The sequence below is a fragment of the Trifolium pratense genome, linkage group LG7 (assembly GCF_020283565.1).
Source record: "Trifolium pratense cultivar HEN17-A07 linkage group LG7, ARS_RC_1.1, whole genome shotgun sequence".
NCBI lineage: Eukaryota > Viridiplantae > Streptophyta > Magnoliopsida > Fabales > Fabaceae > Trifolium > Trifolium pratense.
Genome location: NC_060065.1, coordinates 37,832,707 through 37,853,924, shown reverse-complemented (window position 1 = coordinate 37,853,924; position 21,218 = coordinate 37,832,707). Strand labels below are relative to the sequence as shown.

The window sequence follows — 21,218 nt, the reverse complement described above, 5'->3', positions numbered from 1 at the left end:
ATTCGTGGCTTTTAATGCTTATACACATGCCTCTTTTTCTTTTTATCCCCCCTTTTATTTTCTCTTTTACATGTTCCCTTTCTCAAAATATCAACCCTTTTTATGAGTGGATACCTAAAACCATTGAAGAGGCAAGAAAGATTAGATAAGAATGATATCTCAACACCACAGGATTATAATCTGATGGTGCAAATAGCATTGCTTTATTAAAAGGAGATTTAGACAAATTTCTGTAAAGAAGCATAAATTAAACTTTGCTTCAAAAGCATAAGCATGTAAAGATATCAAAGAAATGTAATGCACAAGAAAGAATACCACCATGCATATGCTTATGCATAACTTTAATATATCTATGTACCAAAATCTCATAGGCCATTTCCCACCACTTTGCTTACCAATAAGTAAAAGCCTAAAATAATGAATTGAAAAAGTTTGATGCATATATGAAATTGCCAAACCAAATCAGCACAATGTTTGTATATAGGCATTTTTTTTTTAACAAATTGCAATCAATTATTACATACTTGTGCATTGAAATCTAACCTTATAATTAGAAGATGCAGCAATAGCCCCTAAAGTACAAAGATAAAAGGAAACAAATAACATGAATAGATATACAAAGAATATAAAAGTATCAAATGGGTTCATTCATATGTACCAATTTGAACCAACATGGCTCAGTAAAACATGAAAGTAATCAATAGTACATAATCATCATAATAATCATCCCCTCATTATCATCTCCCACTTAGTACTCATGATGAGTGACTGATGAGTTATAATAATACAAAAGAACATTCTCTGACATATGAATGCGCAAATTACAAGAACAAATAAGGTAAAGAATAAAGTGTGATTTGTCAAGAAAGTGTAAAAGCAGATCCCCTGCATGCCCACCATACCATACTCTTACTTACACCATGTGTTGGCATTGATGCTGCTATTATCCCTTGAAAACCTTTTACTAAAGCAAGTTACTACGTGTGCATTGTGAAATTATATGGCCTAATGGGTATTATTTACAACTCACACAAGACCAAAGATGCTTGTAAAACTAGATTGAATTTGAGAAAGCGAAATGTTAGCAATATACACCGTTTAATATTAAGGGTCTAAATTCATATAGAACAAAGGACATGGCCGAAGTAGTTAGAATACCAGATTTAGTGGAATAAGGCTTGGTTGTTGGTTGTCTAAATTCATATAGATCAAAACTTATGTCGGACCTACACAATTTAGTGAGACTTGTTTGAATTTCGACCAATCAGAGTGTGTGCGTTTGGAAGAATGTGTTAGAAGGTGTGTTGCTAACACGTTATGAATAACCATAAAATTAATCCTAACCAGAACAAATAAATACACCAAACAACATACAATATGCAGAAAACAATCCAAGAAAACAGGGGAAAGAAAGAAAAGAGTAAACAATGATTTTGATTCTTAAATTTGTGATGTGTTGTCACAATGGTATTTGAATGTATCAAAATTAAAAACAAAAATACATAAACGAGTCTTTTGTTACTCATTTTGGTCCTTAAATGTGTCTTTAGTCAGTTAGTTTAGTACTCGAATGTATTTTTGTTGGTCAATTTAGTTCATAAATAAAATTACTAACAAAAGAGACACTTAGAGATTTATTTGTAATTTCAATACACTCAGATACTATAGTGACGTCTCACATTCAAAGACCACCAAAATGGTTGTTTATCCACAAAAAAAAAAAGATTTGCGTTTGATCTACTAAAATATAAGGGATTGAACAACAACTTTAGTTGTACTGTTTTGATTTTAAAACCATTTCTAAGACTAGACAAATTGGGGGACAAGAGACCGGAAAAAACTGAAATTTTTCCCTCACTAAACCAGAGGACAACTTTTTGTCCTTTGCACATGGTATTTAAAACACTTAAATAAAAATTTGTTCAATAACTTAAATATTTGTCTTGTATTGTTATATCCCGTATTTACTTTTTACGAATCAAAATGACCCTATAGTGACAACGCCTCACACATCTAGCAACCAAAATGGTTATTTATTTAAAAAAAAAAAAAAAAAAAAACTACAATGGATGAAGGTTGCAACTGAACCATTGGCAAAAACAAGCATTTTTCTTGGTTTTGGTTTCTAGGCAACAAAGATAGAAATGTAGTAATGTACCATTGATGCAATTGATATTTTTGGTGAAAAAATAAAAAAGAGCAACAAAATGGAAGAAAGAACCTTTGGCAAACATAAATTTTCATTTTCAAAGATTCTATACACTAAGACAAAGCATGTCTTAAGTGTAACACACGATTCTATAGAGTAACCATGCAAATAATTCTATACTAAGTCCATCCATGAACAAAGAAAATCAACCATATCTACAAACCAACAAAGTAAAAGCAAAAAAAGTAAAGTGGTCGGTTTAATCATCTTTACCTTTAACTTTACCCTCCTCAATGCAATTTCATAATTATTTAATCCTTCTTTTTCATTCACAACCCAACACAAAACAATGCAATTACATTCTATTCAATTATTCAGAACTAAAACAACACAAAGAAAATCTCATACAAAAAATGGAGATATTATCACAAATGTGGTCATTGTTAGGGTTACTCACAGTGTTACAAAATGTTCTTCCATCACAGCTTCTCTCTGTTCTTCATTCACTATATGAATCTCTTCAAGATTTGCTTTCTCCATATTCATATTTTGAAATTCCTGAATTTAACGGTTACTGTGGAGTTGAACTCAACGATCTCTACCGTCACGTTCATCTTTACCTCAACGCCGTCAATCACTCCCCCGCCGCCGCATGCCGTCGTCTCACACTCTCACGCTCCCCTTCCTCCAACCGAATTTCATTCGCCGTGGCGCCGAATCACACCGTCCACGACACCTTCAACAACCACCGTCTCTCATGGACACACCACGTCGACGCCGTACAGGATTCACTCGAGGAGAAACGTAGTTTCACTCTCCGTTTCCCGAAGCGTCATCGTCACGCGCTTCTCTCTGCTTATCTCGGTCATGTTACTTCACGCGCCGAGGAGTTCGAGCGTGTTTCACGTGAACGGAGACTCTTCACTAATAATAACGGAACCGGTTCGTTTGAATCGGGTTGGGTTTCGGTTCCGTTTCGTCACCCTTCAACATTTGAAACGCTAGCATTGGAACCCGAGTTGAAGAAACAAATTAAAGATGATTTAACCGCTTTTGCTTCGGGTAAAGAGTTTTATCACCGGGTCGGGCGGGCTTGGAAGCGTGGATACTTGCTTCATGGTCCACCCGGGTCTGGTAAGTCAAGTCTCATTGCAGCAATGGCGAATTTTTTATGTTATGATGTTTATGATTTGGAGCTTACAAAAGTTTCTGATAATTCTGAGCTTCGTTCGCTTTTGATCCAAACGACGAATCGTTCTATTATTGTTATTGAAGACATTGATTGCTCCGTGGATTTAACAGCAGATAGAACTATGAAGAAAAATGGTGCAAAATTATCGTCTAAATCTAAGAAACATAAAACGACATCGTTTTCGGGTTCAGGTTGTGATGAGAATACTCGGGTCACGCTTTCGGGGCTCTTGAATTTCACGGACGGGTTATGGTCATGTTGTGGAGAAGAGAGGTTGGTTGTTTTTACAACTAACTATAGAGATAGTGTTGATCCTGCTTTAGTTCGGTGTGGACGCATGGACGTGCACGTGAGTTTAAGCACGTGCGGGGTCCATGCGTTTAGGGAGTTGGCAAAGAACTACCTTGGGGTAGAGTCACACGTCATGTTTGAGGCAGTTGAAGGGTGTATTCGTTCGGGTGGGTCTCTTACACCGGCGCATGTTGGAGAGATATTATTGAGGAATAGGAAGAATCCTGATGTAGCAATGAGGGAGGTGTTGTCTGTTATGCAAGGTAAGATGGATGTTGTTACTGCTGCCGATCATACGGATAATGAGGAGGTGGGGGTGGTCGCGGTGAGGTCACCAGAGAGTGTTCTTTTAATGGGGTCGCCGGAAAATTGGGACTCTTTGAGTGGAAAGAAGAGGAAAGAGCAACAACATGGAACAAGTAATCTAGATAAGAAGGTTAAATTTTTTGTAAGGTTGAGATCATTGACCAAATCTGACTCTGGAAGATGATTTGTATTTTTAGAGGGAAATTCAATGTAGCTATGTTATAAGTTGTGGGTTTAGTGTTTTAGGCTTAATATATTTTTTTTGTTACAAGACTAGTAGTATTATTTTTATGTAAAGCATATTAGTGCATTGTTTGATTCATCTAGTTTTGTGTGCTCCGTATGGTACATTGCAACTAATTATTCTTCAATGCATGATCCACTCATTTTATTTTTTTTATCACAAAACTATCTTTTTTTTCTTTAGTGTCTAGAACTTCACATGTAAATATGTAGAGTGTCCGAAATTTAGAACATCAACTCTTACATGTAATCTTACCACATACTATACCAAAAACACATCAAACCCAAGTCTACAAAAGTAATATCATCATAGAGTGAGGTGGTTTTGTAACTTTTGTTCCTTGATCCACCCAAACATTATTGGGCATTTATCTAAATCATCCAATTTGAAAAGCTTATCTTTAAACTTTAAAAATCGAACATGCAACCCGATGAATTGATGAACATGAACTTGTGCCGAGTCAAAAAAGAGCAATTTCACTCCTTATCCAAAGAATTATACAATAGGGGGTAAAATTCCGAATTTTAAAATAAGGGAGGTAAAATTTTGATTTATTCAAAATAGGAGAGTAAAACTGCATTTAAGCCAATTAATAATAAAGAGTGTTCCTGTTTAAATAAGTGAAATTTCACATAGATTATAGTGTTCCTGTTTTTATTTTGTGATTTATTTGCCTTAGTGCGTCCCGTCTTCGTGCGGTGTTTGTTTGATCTTTGTCTTCGTGCAGTGCTTGTTTGCTTTCCTGTTTTTTGTGGCGTTTGTTTGGTTCAGATTGACAGATCAACTTTGATCATCTACCGATTCAATCAATGACAAGGTCATCAACGATGAAGATCCGAAGACATGAGTATTTCAGTTACTTTTATTTTGTCACATTATTTGTAGGCTTAAGCATGCTGTTTTATGCTATTAACTTAGATGTTGTGAGTTTGTTCGCAGATTCATCCTTTATGTTTTTTGCGACATTGAATTTGTGCTTGTATCCGATGTATCTATCAATTTAAATGAATGAATATTTTATTTTAGTCGAAAAAATAAAAAATAAAGAGACTTGAGAAGTTGTAACAAAAAAGAAAAAACTTGTTAATAGTAAAACAAACCTCATTCTTGCGCAATCACGTTTAATTATAGTTGATTTTTTATTTGATTTGGCGCAAATTCAAATTTGAAGTTTATAAATTTTAATTTTTGATGAAAAGATTTGAACGAACATAATAGAAATTGTCTAATGTAGTTTCTAAAAGTCACACTACAATTACGGTGCTTACTACATCAATAATATTACAGCCTCAATTGCACATGCAGACTGCATTTTAAAATTATAGTCGATGATATCACTTCAACTACTATGTCATAGGAATAAAATAAGGCCTCGTTGGTCATTTGATATGTGAGATATGAACGTTATAATTTGAATTTTTCTACTCACACCCCAAAAAAACCTTGTTACACTCTGAAATGACCAAAATACCCTTAAAATAAATTAAATTCCCAATGAAATCCAAAAACCTTGCGCGTTCTGTTTCCATCTCCTTTCTCGTTAATTCACAGCAAAAACCGCGGTTACCGGCGTGTTCATCTCCATCCACGCTTCTGAAGCTAAATTTGAAAGGTAAGTTTTCCAGTTACCAATTCATGATTCTGCTATTTATTTGAGTTTGACAGTGTTGATTTTAGTTCCATCTCTCAGTTTTGATTTGTGTTTTGATTCGTTGGTTAACGTGAATTCATTTCACGTATAGACATAAACTGAGTTTGTTTGTGTACCTATGTAGACTGATTTTGCTTTAAGTATATAGGTGTTGACACCAAAATTATAATATTGGTAATTTTCATTTCGACTTGGTGTTATAATTTGAATAGAGGAAAAAACTCATTTCGACAGTTTATTCGAATATTAATTAGAGTAGATTCTACCAATTTAATTGGAAAATGAAGAAACTGGTCGAAGATGCCAACTATATTTTAGTCGAAGATGCAAGTCTCAACTTTTATGTATGTTGGTCGAATCATGTTGATTAAGTTTGGTTAATTATTTTGATTGGCTTTGGTTGAAAAGATCAAAATATATAGCATTTATCAATATGGCAACAAGCAGGAAGCAACACGTGGAACAACACATCAAGCAAGTGGAAGTTATTTTTATTTGTCTTGTAACTATGCCAAGTGTAAGGCTATGATACTAGAAGTTATTCAAAAGACACTTGTCAAAATCTTAGATGTAGGAAGTTATTTTTTATTCTCTATAAATATTTGTAACTTCTATGTATTAAGGGTGGAATCCCATTTTATGAAAGTCTTGCAACACCCACGCCGCGGAGGCAAACGGGTTCAGGGGCGGACATAGATGGATTCCAACCACCATTTACATTTCATGCAATTTAATATATTGCTTTGTTCTTGCTTTATTTTCCTTTTTCTTTTGCAATTATGCATTCCTTTTCATCTTCTTTATTTTTCTTCCTTTTCAATACTCACTTGAGTATTTTTTCTATTATGTTGTCGTGAGACAACTTGTTATTAAAAGTTGTTGGATGTGATTCTAACACTAAAAAGAACAATGATTTTGTTCTTAAAGACGCATGAAGTGATATCATAAACCGCGAGACTTGAACGAATACTATAAAAGGACTTCTATCCGGTCCCAAAATATTTATGGATAGCGGTTGTTTACATTACCAAAAATCGATGTAAACAATAGGTGAATTAAGCTTACACACCGTTCAAATTATTCAATTTTTCTTCTGTTCAAGTTAACTTGATTATGCATGTAATTTGTTGGAGTTAGATTAAATCGAAGTCCTCCCAATTGATGTCAGCTTGATTAATTTCACCTATATCATTGTATTTACTAACAAAAATGGGTGAACAATGAATTGAAAATTGATAGGTAATAACTTGTAAAAGAAAAATTGTACCTTTCAATTAGAATAAAAGATGAGAAACTGCTTTTAAAAAATTTAGATAAAGAAGGGCAATTTCAGTATTATGATTAAATTTTGATGAAATTTGGGTGTAACTAGATTTTTTTGGGTTGTGAGTAGAAAAGTTCTTATAATTTTTTTTTGTCTCTTTTGAATGAAAGTATTGTAGGTGATCATGCACATATTGGACCGAGTAAAAAATTACTAGTATAAATCTTAATTTTCAAGTTTGCTGTTATCCCAACACAAAGTAACAAAATTTACTAGTGACATGAAATCAATCATTTTCTGATTTTGCTTGCAATAAACATGAGAGTTCAACAGTGAAATGATTGGCACCAAGTTGTGGTGTGTGGTTGGACGGTAGTAGTGGGAAGTAAGATCCAGACAAGGGGAAAGTGGCATAGTGACCAGTGATGGGTACATGATAAGAAAGTGGTTGGTTTGGTTTTATTTTCTAATGGAATGTTGGGAAGTTGGGTTGATTGTGTGTCTTTTTGTTGGATGTTGTTATGCCATCATCCTCTTTTGCTATCAACAAGATTTGTTTAATTAACACATCAGATAACTTAGTCTTCAAAAATAAGAAGATAACTCAGTCTTAGAAAAATGTTTTTATTTTTTATTATCGTGTCATAAAATATTGCAACATTGTGTCATAAAAAAATCGGCAACAATTGTCATGGTTTGATCTTTGAGCTATTTGGCTCATCTATTGTATACAAGAGAGCTCAGAATGTGAATTTAATTAAGATCAAATAAATTGGAGGGCGGCACCCCCTTCTCCCTTCTTTCACTATGGATGCTAATGTGTCGTTTATGCGTTCGAGAACAGCATTGTCATATGTCCTGTGGTTGCCATCTGCGAGTGCGCGAAGCTTATTTTCTCGTTTAAAAACTTGAGTTCCTCACGTATAGCCTGAGAGTTTTCGGCCTCGTGGAGGGAGTACTCCGTTCTCCCGCCAAGTTCGTTTAGATCAACGGGAATCGCTGCTTTGGAGCCGTAGGTGAGTCTAAACAGGGTTTCTCATGTCGTGGAGTGTGGGGTTGTCTTGTACGCCCAACGTACGTGGTGTAGCTCCTCTATCCAATTGCTTTTGGCGTATAGTTCACACGTTGATTCAACCTGATTGTCGTCCAACTGTTCTTTATTAAAGTCACCATTTGGAATGGGCCTGATGAACTTCATTCTCGCCTCTAGGGCTAACGGCTTTTATGTTGTCCTCGTCTAAGACATAATTTTCTGTTGAATTGATTCACTTGTGGTTCTTTGCTTTGTGATTAGATTCATAAATGGGTATATGACTTGAATCATGATTTTTTTTTTTTATTTTGACAAAGAATCATGATCCTATTTATTATCCATATTTCTCTCAAATTTTACACACACTTGAAGCACATTACACAAACTCTTTGCTTATCAAAAAAAAAAAAACACAAACTCTTTTTTTTTTAAACTACCATAAACTCTTCTAATTTAACCAAAGTAACATTCAAACTCAAACTTCAACGAGTTTATTTTATTGCTTCAAAAAAAAGTAACTTTATATTGCTTCAAAAAACATTAAGCTAAAATAATACATAAACCAAAGTAACTTTTTATTGCTTCAAAAAACATTTAATAATTAACTAAAATAAAATAATACATATATTCTATGAAGACAAATTTGTCAAGCCTGAAAATAAACACTCTAATGCGTGCAATGAACCTATTAATTTTTGTTCATTTGATTTAGGAGGGTGTATTGGATTGAGATTTCATGGGATTTTAAAAGACTTTTTTATGACAAAAAAATCTTGAGGTATTCAATCAAGACTTTTACAAAAGTTAAATAAATCTTGTGGTATTCAATTAAGACAAACATGATTTTTTTTTCAGGGCAATTAAATCCGTTGGTATTCAATTGAGATTTGGTACTACTTTTAAAATGTCTACTGGTATTCAAAAGTCTACCGATTTTGATGGATTCTTCTATGGAATGGATTTTGAAAGACTTTTTAGTTGAAAATACACTTGATAGACTTTTTCAACAATCTCACCAAAAGCCTTGAGACTTTTTTGAAATCTCCAAGACTTTTTATTTTCATCATCACTGTATCAAATTTTTTTTTCTTTATTTTTTCATAGTTCATCATCACTGCACTCCTTCTTCTTTTCTTTGTTCACTTGTTCAAGAATCTCACCAAAAGACTTGAGACTTTTTCAAACTCTCCAAGATTTTTTACTTTCATCATCATTATATCAGTTCTTCTTCTTCTTCTTCTTCTTCTTCTTCTATCAAATATGTTTTTTTGTAAACAAATATTTTAACAAATTCTACATCTTTTTTACAAACTTTTGATTCAATACAACCTTTTACGGCAAATTTTTTTTTGTTACCTTCATCTGCTTCTTTTCCCATCAATGGTGATAATGGTTTTTATTTGTGATTAGAAACATATACGTGAAAAAAATGTAAGGCTTTTTTTTTGTTTAAAAATTTGGATTCCCAAAAAAATATAATTTCTTTTATTAAAATTTATTGATTCTTTTAAAATTTGCCTAATATACAAAAGTTTCTTAATATATAAAGTATTATGAAATCTTGATTGTAAAATGTTTTTTGAAAAAAATCTCTCAAAATCCATTCAAATCATGTGTTAAAAATCTTGATTGTAAAAAAGTCTCTGTAAAAAAGTCTTTAAAATCTCACAAAATCAATATAGTCCAACAAAATCTCATAAAATCATCAAGACTTTTTTTGCCAAAATTGTCTCATGAAATCCCAATCCAATACACCCCCCTTAATGTATTATATGCCTGACTTTTCTGCATAAGTCATATAATATTTAAATAAGGTTTGAACATTAAGAAAAGCATTGACAAGCTTTTGTAGTCCATGCTTACAAAAAAAAAAAAAGCTTTTGTAGTCCATAAAAATACCTTAATTAAAAAAAAATCACCAGTTTTAAATTTTAAAAGAAAAATAACACAGGAAAAAGAAACAAATCCGTTCTCTTGGAATATATTCTTTTTTTACAGTATATTCGTTTTGTTCTTTTTTTGTCTTCATTAATTCAAATTAAATCCATAAACTAATCATTAAGGCGTCAGAAACTAAAATACAAAAGAAATGAAAAAAACGTAAGTTACGTCGCCTGAGAGATTCGAACTCTCGCGGGGAAACCCCATGTACTTAGCAGGCACACGCCTTAACCACTCGGCCAAAGCGACGTTGATGTTCTTCTTTCACATTCAATAGTAATTATAAACTACAAAAGAAATGGTACTATCATTAAGAAGTTAAATTAAGAAGTTAATTAATCTCTCTCTATCTCTCTCTCTCGTTGCAGTTGCAGTGTTGCAGGAAAGTACCAAACGAATCGAAACAAAAAAAACGACACAAAAACAACCAACCCAGTTCGGTGCGCGTGGGCCCTATTTTATCTCCCTCTCTTAACGACCCCCCCACTTTCCTCTCGTCATTCACCGACGCCTAACAAACACACATACATACAATCAATTCAATTCAAGTCGTCCAACTAACTCCACCACCATGACGACGACGGCTATCACGGCGGCGGAACCCGACCTAAAAACATACTGGTGCCACGAATGCGACATGAGCGTCTCTCTAACTTCTTCCTCAACTCCTTCACCTCTCCTCTGTCCTCATTGTCACACTCACTTCCTCGAACTCATGGACTCACCTTTCTCCCAAAACGACGCCGAATCAACTACTTCCTTATTCGATTTCCAAGACGCACTTTTACTACTCACACCTCCTTCAACCAAACAACGCAATGAAATACTAATCCCTATAATAACCGTCACGCAAACTCTTCTTACTCTTCTCGATCCAAACGGTGTCGTTTTATGTGCAGTTTGTAAAGAAGCGATTTATGTCGATGAAGAAGCGAAACAGCTTCCTTGTGATCATCTTTATCATAACGATTGTATTACTCCGTGGCTTCTTCTTCGATCTTCTTGTCCTCTCTGTCGGTTCCGAATCACGGAGCACGAAGTGGATGAGAATGATGAAGATGATGATGTCATGATGAGGCAGATGGTTTTGCGGTTGTCGGAGTTGTCTGAGGATGATTTTTATGGATTGAGAATTACTCTTGATCACATTGCTTCGAGGCATGCTCTGCTTCATTCTAATGCTTCTGGTGCTGCTCAGAATCTGGATGCAGATAGTGAACTTAGTGCTGGTGGTGTAGATGGTGAATCTTGATGCTGAAATTCTTTGCGGTATGTTTATGTTACTGATTTTCATGTGCAAGTTGAGTTTGTGGAATCATACAACATTATTTTCAACGGTGATTTCTGATCTACAATTTTCAATTTTTGAAGACTGTTAATTGCATTTATGTTTGTATATGTGTGTGATGGAGTTATCTTATATATTAATTTGAGAAGATTGATTCGTTAACTATTTCTTAGATCGATAGTTGATGAAATTTCTTTATATCTAGTATTTTCCTTGCATTGGCTTCAGAATGAATTTCATAGGAAAAAATCCGCAGGTGAACTAAGACGCGAGCACTCTTAAGAAGTGGTCAAGAGTTTGATGCCTTATTTTTTTGTATGAAGAAAATTTGTTTGGCAGGAGAGAACTCACTTCGTGTGACAATGGATTTTCAGACAGAAAATATGGATTTTCAGACAGAAAATAGTCAATCGTCAACGGCGATGGATACTTTGTAACTATAAGATAGTAGATTTTGATGTTTATTTGTTTTGTTAGTTCATGTTGTTGATGTTTAGGCAGGGTAGATTCATGAATGTCTGGTGAAATTTTATGTTGATGTTTAGGCAGGGTAGATTCATGAATGGCTGGCTGGTGAAGTTTTAATGTGAGGTTATTCTGTGCTTCTCTTTGAACTTGAGATTTGAGTGTAATTTTTGAATTTCTTGCTTCCACTTTCTCTTGAATACAGGACAACCCCTTTAAATATAGGGTCTGTTTTGTTTAGTTCAATATTTTGATGAGGAGGGGAGGGAAGCAAATCCCTCTTTAGTTAATTTTAGATTGAGGGATAGAAGATGTTTATATACTTAGTACGTGCTTGGTTACACATTAGTAAAAATAAAATGATAGTGAGAGTGGTCAAAACTATTTGCCCGAGTTAGAAGGATATTTGACTCTTGGTTTTGAAATGGATTCTCTACTCTTATGTGTAGCTTTGAACTTGTATTGATTCTCCATTATATATGTGTGGTGTATTTTAATTTCTCTACTTTTACCTTTAATAAAAGGAATCAGCTACCCCTTTGTGCCTCTATGTCATGCCACCATTTTGGATTCCAATAATTTTTTATAGTCCAAGAAAAATTTACTTTGTGTTGAAAGTTGATACAGGGAGGGAGAAAAAAGACATTTCAAATTAAACTGCAATAAATCCCTCCCACTTGTTTGAACCAAATGGACTGTTATGGAAAGTTCTCTTTCTAGTACTCAGTGAACTAAGTAGTATCTTTGGGTTTGTGGCTTAAGAGTGAATTTCATAGGAAACAAAGTTGAGGAGAAATGGAAAATATTGATTGAAGCATGTGTGGCTGACTAGTTTTTCTTGAATATATTTGTAGTGTTATGACTTATCAGTTATCATAGCTTGCATATTTATTATACATGTCAAAACTCCTTGTTATCATCATTTTGTAGTGGATCATATGCATTTTATTCAAGCAAAAATGTTAGATTGCTCAATAATTGTTGCATGGTACAAAATCGCCAAAACTTAACACCCGCAATGTTAGAAATGATTGTAAATTTTCTGCTTCATTGTTTGGTGAAACAAACCATTGAACCTTTTTGGCTTTTTGTTAAAAACAAATTGGGTTGGAGAAGGGGAGTAGACCACAACCGGTTCTAGTAGATATCATAACAGAATATGCATATTAGTATGTGTCGTTGTGTTATATTATATATATAACAATTTATTTGGTTTAGCAACTATGGCTATTTTATATTTGCTGCTGAAGTCATCACACCAATGCCTTGTGGAATAATGAGCAACTCCACTACTGTCACTTTTATTAGTAACATATACTCTATTTTGAGAAAAGCCTTCTTTTGCGTGTGAACTAATATTATCTGTTCTGATATTCTACTGCAGGTATATAGTGTACTAAAAGAATATTGAAGTTGTATCATCATTGATCGTCTTATCAAGTGTAAATCTACACCGACGATTCTTCTTCTTCTGTTTTTCCCTTCTTTTTTGGGGAACTCCAACTAGCTAGTTTTAGTGTTATAGCCAAAAAATACAATAAATTGATGGAATGCACAAATATCATGCATTTCTTTTCCCCCTCATCCACTCTCTGTATGATGGTCCTTGGTTTCTCTTAAACCAAATTCCTCTCTTAGTGAATAAAATCATTGTAGAATTCAGCTCTCATTTATGTCATGTCTGTATTGCTGAAGTGGATTTTTTTCCACTGAAACATTTCATTCGCGGTTTATTATTTCTTGCCACCATGGCTGTAGTTAGGGGATGAGATTGTCGAGTGATTGTACCATTTAAGTGTTGATGTGTAACATGGAAGGGCCTTAAAATACGCTGTTGGGTTGGGTCTAAGTACAGTTCTAATGATCTGTTCTATATCATTTGAGTGTTGCTGTACTGTGTAACGTGGAAGAGCCTTCAAATATATATATTTTGGTCTGAGTTGTGTTCTGAATTCTGATTAGCTGATCTATACTTACATTACATAGCAATACCTAGTAGCTAGTACTACCTAAATGAACCTCAATTTCTACTAGATGATACTGTAATGATTAACTTTGATACTTCAATTTTGGGTGGATGGTGTTTTTTGGACAATATTCCTTAAATTGCCTTTGGTTGTCTGATTTCCATTTGCCTGAGGTTCTAATGACATGTTTGGATTAGTGGTATGCAATAGAATAGAGAAAATGAAATAGAATATGATTATCATATATACAATTTAGATTTTTTATAAAGTGATGCTGGAATGTATTGGAGATGGGTAGCATCCATTCGAAAGATTTATTAACTCAATTTCATTTAATTTTGGGTAAATAGCTTTTTACCACAGTAGGTGAGTTTTGATGTTTAGGCACTGTAATATTATTTTTTGCGATCCCCTGATTGCACAACAAGACATATGACATGGACAAAATCTTGACATGGCATGCATACATGGAATTTATTTATTTTTTAGTTATTTATGTCATGTCCGTTAATAGGTGTAAAACAAAATTTTAAAAAATTCTAAAAATCGAAGAAGTTTTTGTTTTTTGTTTTTAAATAAAAAATCAAAGAAGTTAATAATAATAACTTCATTGATCATTTTAAAGAAGAATAAAAAAGAAGCTATTTACCCTTTAATTTATTAATTCTTCTAACACCACCATAAAATACTTAAATGATGAATGTGACAAGTTTTTTTATTCGGTTCCAGTTGTCACTGTTCTATTTTGTCTTAAGAAATTTACATAAGACGTGAGATGACCTGCACATAAGTTTATAAGTTGAGTAACTCACTTGGGGTTGGTCTAGTGGTGTTGGTTTGAGTTCTTGGAGTATGTTCCTCTCAAGGTCTCAGGTTCAATTCACATTTGTGTCAATTTCGGTGGGTTAAGTCTATACAGAGCAAAAAACTTTGGCTTTAAATGAAGCATCCGCGAGTGGGTGGTGGGATTGGTCCCCTTGGATTAGTCGGTCCTAAGGCCACATACCACGTTTTAAAAAAAAAAAAAAAGTTTATAAGTTGAGCTAGGCCAAACCATATTCTAAGTTGATATCAGAGTATCATTCAAAATTTGTTGGACCATCTGTTATCAGGTTTTTGCTATCCGGCCACCTACTGTTTATATTTATGCATTATCTCTTCAAAATCTTCATTTGTAGGATTGAATTTAAATTCTAAGAATTTGAATGTTAATTTATTAAAATGTTAATTTGAATGAAAATCGAATCCAAAATTACTTTTATTATTTTAATTTTTAACTTTTTCACCTCAACCGCCGAACAGTTTCATTATATTCTTTTACATATCACTATGCTTTGTTTCCAAATAAAAGGAGGAAGAAAAAAAAACAGTAACCCCACTATAGCCTTAATTTTAGGAGAATTTTTTTTACCTTACTCATTTTCTCGCGCCCTACGAATTTATCAGAATACTCATATCCGTTAGTCTATAGGTAACGGATATCCCCAAAAACACCATACTATATTTCTTTTAGGCTTTAATGCAGTTTTGGTCCCCCTATTTTCAATTTCTTGAAGTTTTGATACCCCTATTTTAAAAATCAATTTTTTGGTCCCCCTATTTTAATTTTTCTTGAGTTTTGGTCCCCCACTAAATTATATGGTCAACTTTGATGACATGTCAAGGTAGTTAATGATGTGACATTATACACTTGGCCAAAACATTATACATGTCATTAGTTTTTTTTTTCTATTTCAATAAATATGTCTTAAAAATTAAAAAAAAATTCTAAGAGAAAAAATAAAATAAAAAACATTATGAATTAGTAAGTTACTATATAATAATAATATTTTTTTGACAAATATATAATAATAAAAAACGATTATGAATTAGTGAATTACACTATTATCATGAGAACCATCATCAATTAATCATCTCTGTCATTGCTTTTAATTTTTTTTTAAGTGTCAATGAAATATATTAACAAATATAGGGTAATTCAAATTCATTTCTTACCAAAAAAACCTTAATTGATTTATTCTCAAATTGATCTATTCCAAAATTGATTTTGAATCTAAGAAAAACAAATCCGGAAAATCTTAAGAACGGATACAACATCATCAATATCATTATAAACAATTACAGATCACTCAACCCATTCACTCTCACTCTAGAAGTCTTCATCATCCTCTCAGACAACATCATCGTCATCACTCTCCTTTTTATTATTGTTATTCAATTTGGTATTTATCATGTTTTCTGGATTAAAGTTTGTTCTTCATTTATTTTCTGCAACCCAATGTTGAAAATATGATCTTCCACTCTTTGGGTTTTGGGGTTTATTGTTGTGGATGAAACTTACTTTGAAGGAGAAGGTAATAGTGATGGAGTGTATGATGATGTTGATAGAAAAATATGATGAAGGATGACGATGGTGTTGAAGATGATTAAAGAGAGAGATAAAAAAAAATCAATTACTAATTAATATATTTAACTTTTTTATAGATTTTTTTTAATTTTCTTAATATTTAAAATATATTTATTGTAATAGAAGAAATTTTTTAATGACATGGATATTATTTTGGTCAAGTATGCAATGTCATGTCGTTAATGACCTTGACATGTCATCAAAATTGACCATAAAATAGAGTGGAGATCAAAACTCAAGAAAAATTAAAATAGGGGACCAAAAAGTTGATTTTTAAAATAGGGGATCAAAACTTCAAGAAATTAAAAATAGGGGGATCCAAACTGCATTAAAGCCTTTCTTTTATTTCGTCTACTTTAAGTAGCGGACGACATTTACAAAAAAAATCTTATTTTTATAACGTTTACTAGTAATAAAAGGGTAAAATTGAAAACACGTAACACGCGGGTTGACAAATTTTTGTGGACTCCTTACCTATTTGTGCCATGCCCCACCCCCCACCAAATAATTTTCGTTATTCTTTTTGTTGTCAAAATCATTTTCAGTTATTTATTTCCTAATAAACACGTTTCCTACCCAGATAAAATGGTTCAATTTAGAACCCGGCCGCCAACTTCAGCATTGTATGACACGCATGACTTTATGATCATTTATCAGAAACACAATTAGACCATTCAGATGGAACTCGACTCGTGTAGTAAAAGTCACGTTATAAGTTTCTTTCAATCAATATACTCCAGTCCATGGCAACCAGCAATACATTGAATCAAGTGCCAAATGACTTATACCTCTTAATTACATAATAACACAAAATATATTTTATAGCAAATTAAATACCGACACGATCTATTAAAAATGGTTTAGTTTTATAATACAAGTGAAATAAATTTTCTACCATTATATCCAATGTGTTATGATGAGCCTTTGTTGTTGTTGTTTTTTTTTTTTTATAGACAAAACAAAAAGAGGTAGCTCAAGTTAATTAAGCGAAAACATTTCAATTAGGTTGATACCCTTCAAACAACATAATAAGAAGCTAATCATGTTAATGTGAGACTTATTATCTCAGTGATAAAAAAGAGTGTGCATAATACAAGACCTTATTTATCACATAAACAATTTTAGAACTTGAGTTTGTGTCTAAGTCAACTCTATAAAACTGACTTGTGAAGTAATAATTATTTCTACTTATAAATTCTTATTCAGGCCATTTCACATTTAACAAACAAAACTTAAAAAAAGAAAAACAATTTTCCTTGCTATTCAAATTAATTAGAAACATTGATTAAAATCTTTGTAAAATAATAATAAAGGATAATATATAGGTGTTTACCCCCTGCAATGTGGATGGGTTTTGATTTACTCTTTGTAATGTTTTTTTATTACCTCCTATAATGTGAAGATTTCGGCGTTTACCTCTCCCATGATAATTCCACATAAATCATGACGTGCGTGACATAACCAGTTGTGCGGGGGGTAAAACCAAATTCGCTAACAGGGGTAAAGTGATGGAATTTAAGTCAATACTCGTGCGATGCACGGGTGTGATATGCTGTTTTATATTATAACGTGGAAAAATTAAAACAATAAATATTATTAAAATAATAAATAATAATAAAAGAAAAAGAGTCCATAATAAAAATACAAAGATAAATATAATGTCTAACGTTATTTTAATTTTTTTACTTCTTATTACTTAATAGATTTAAAGTTAGATTAGAAGATGATGACAATTAGTAGGTTATGTCAATATATTAGCACTATATAGTAGTACAAAAATCCAAGTTAAATATGCACCCATTTTCCAACTTGTTTTCTCTTAATCCATGCAGTAAAACAAAAAACTCTAAATTTATCATGAATTATCCTTATCCTACTGGATGACCTATCTCCATGATAGCAATATCTACCTGAATAAAAATTAAAATAAAGTATTTGTTAAATCGACTAATGTAAATTAGTATACCCATCAAATAAAAATCTTGAAGGCGGGTAAAGGGGGAAACAAAAATGGTTAGGCATTAGAACATTATCATCAGTTTTTTTCTTGTGCGCGGTTCAAATGACACCTATTAATTAATACCATGAGGAAGCACATCAAAAAGGAACAAAATGAAGAAATAACAAGGGGAATGTAGGGGGTGAATGTGAAATGGAAGATAAAAAGCACATATAGAATAAAACCAATTCTCTTAAATTAACTCAAGTGTCATTCTTATACTAAATTAGGCACTTTCCGTCAAAAAAGAAAACTAAATTAGACACTTATTATAGCAATGCATCTATTAAATTTCATTTTGGTTTGTGAATGAGCATATGATAAAATTAAAAATGTTTACTATCTATATATATAATTCCTAGATAGTTCTCCTACTATTTATGTAAATCCTAATTCACTTAAACCAATAAATTTTTTTCATTTAGCCACGTCAGCCACTTACAATGCCACATCACTTCTCCTTACATCATTGTCATCTCTATCTACTTTTAATATACCTACATTTATATATATATGACTTTTCATTTTTTTTACTTAATGACTTTTCATGTTGTCGACATTAAAGCATGGAGAACTTATTACTATACTAAAAATCAAGTCCATTCCAATCCAATTCTATAATTGTGAATATTTTCTTAATGTGGCCCAAATTTGACTTACATAATTTTCATAGAGATACTAAAGAGCCACTCTTTACTACTTATTCACCATATTCCATCGGTTGCAAAAAAAAAAAAATCATTTTCATCATGCATGTTGCATAGTTAATGTATTAAAAATCCTTTATATTTTACTAACTTGATCAGTTTCATTTTAAAATTATGCACTCTATACCTATATATAGTGCATCGATTCATCATTTTTTCAGTGGAATATTGTTTAGCCACGTCAGCCACTTACAACGTCACATCACTTCTCCTTACATCATTGTCATCTCTATCTACTTTCATATACCTACACACACACACACACACACACACACACACACACATATATATATATATATATATATATATATATATGGGGAGAGATCAAATTACACCGGTGTAACATTTAAGTAATGTTACACCGCTCAATAACGCTTTAACGAATACAAATTTTACAAAATCCACCGTTTGATTGAAAGTTTATATATTATAGATCATCTATGTTAAGTTTTATAAAAATCTAAAATCGTTTGATATGTTTTTGAGACAAATCAACATGAACGGTTTATGCGTTTTTATTGAATACCGTTAATCTTGACTGATCTCTATAACATATCAAACGATTTTATATTTTAATAAAACTTAACATAAATGATCTATACGATATAAATTTTCAATCTAACGGTGGATTTTGTAAAACTTGTATTCATTAAAGCGTTATTGAGCGGTGTAACATTACTTAAATGTTACACCGGTGTAATTTGATCCCTCCCCTATATATATATGACTTTTCATTTTTTTTTTTACTTAATGACTTTTCATGTTGTCGACATTAAAGCATGGGGAACTTATTATTATATTAAAAATCAAGTTCATTCCAATCCAATTCTATAATTGTGAATATTTTCTTAATGTGGCCCAAATTTGAGTTACATGATTTTCATAGAGATACTAAAGAGTCACTCTTTACTACTTACTCACCATATTCCATCGGTTGCAAAAAAAAAAAAAAATCCATTTTCATCATGCATGTTGCATAGTTAATGCATTAAAAATCCTTTATATTTTACTAAGTTGATCAGTTTCATTTTAAAATTATGCACTCTATACCTATATATAGTGCATCGATTCATCATTTTTTCAGTGGAATATTGTGATTGTTTTTGTCTCCATAAATCCATCCCTTAAGACACATATACAGGTAAGTAAATATAACGTATCAATTTAGAAATATTCACCTTACTTCATTGGTTTAAGTGAATTAAGGTTTACATAAATAGTAGGAGAACTATCTAAGAATTATATATATAAATGAGGGGGTAAACGACATAATCTTCACATTACAGGGGTTAATAGGAAAAAATATTAGAGGAGGTAAACCAAAACTCGCTCTTATTGCAGTGATAAACACTTATCAACCCTAATAATAAATACAATTAAAAATTGTTTGCTACATGGCTAAATAATTAAAGGGACTTGTTAACATGTGCCCTAAGGGCACATGTTAAGATATATCAAAATAGAAATTCATCATTTAATAATACAAGAAATTTAATGCTTCAAAAGTCAAAATGCACAAATTAGCATTTAATAATTTCTATTTTTGCTTCCTTAACATGTGCCTTAAGGGCACAAGTTAACATTCTCCATAATTAAAATAGATCTTCTACCATCTACTTTATGGTTTAATTGGTTGTTCACCGTTAAATTAACAACCTATAACCGATTGCCCATAAAACCGTTGATCAAGTCTCTAAATAGTATAGGTAAACTAAAAAGCATTATAGCTCAATTATTTGTACTTTCACCTTGTTCAAATTAATGACCCCCCCAAGGTGATTAGGTTATTATTTGTGTCACTCTCATCACACATAAGAACGAGTTTAATTTTGTCATCCGATGGCTAATCAAAGTAGAAATGTCATAATTTGCATGTAGTACAACTTAATTGAATAATCTTTAGGTCCCTCAACGAGGCCAAGTGGATTAATACAATGAGTCAGCCCCTTAAATTTAGTGCCACCAAATTGACCCAACATGTAAAGAAAGTTCCGTCTAACTTCTTCTAATAGGTCAACAAGCAAAAGCAATTAATCCAACTTTTTCTTTGGTTGACTAAGCAAGCAAGCAATCCACCTCGTTCATTCTTTTTTTTTTCCATTGAAATTAAAATTGCATTTTAATAGCCACTAATCTCTTGACACATGTACATTTTTATTATACTTCTGGATAACTATGAAACTTCCACCCATTCAATCCCAACATTTCTAACGTGAAATTAACAAGTCAAAACTACATGCAATAATAATAACTTATTTAATTTTCCAAAGTTTGGTCCAACATGTCCTTCCACCTATAAACAACTATAAAAAGG

General features: G+C 32.3%; 2 protein-coding genes and 1 non-coding gene across 3 annotated transcripts; 2 read left to right on the top strand and 1 right to left on the bottom strand.

Moving 5' to 3' along the window:
* Positions 1-636: 636 nt before the first annotated feature.
* Positions 637-4,313, top strand: LOC123898795 (AAA-ATPase At4g25835-like). The gene has a single exon (XM_045949811.1). It carries the CDS (start codon positions 2,443-2,445, stop codon positions 4,120-4,122), a length of 1,680 nt encoding a protein of 559 aa, XP_045805767.1. The 5' UTR covers positions 637-2,442; the 3' UTR covers positions 4,123-4,313.
* A 5,925-nt stretch (positions 4,314-10,238) lies between these two features.
* Positions 10,239-10,320, bottom strand: TRNAS-GCU. The gene has a single exon. It is a non-coding gene; the product is annotated as a tRNA-Ser (tRNA).
* An 11-nt stretch (positions 10,321-10,331) lies between these two features.
* Positions 10,332-13,776, top strand: LOC123898384 (E3 ubiquitin-protein ligase RNF181). The gene is made up of 2 exons (XM_045949320.1): positions 10,332-11,340; positions 13,209-13,776. The coding sequence occupies exon 1, from the start codon at positions 10,643-10,645 to the stop codon at positions 11,321-11,323; it is 681 nt and encodes a 226-aa protein (XP_045805276.1). The 5' UTR covers positions 10,332-10,642; the 3' UTR covers positions 11,324-11,340; positions 13,209-13,776.
* The last annotated feature ends 7,442 nt before the right edge of the window (positions 13,777-21,218 follow it).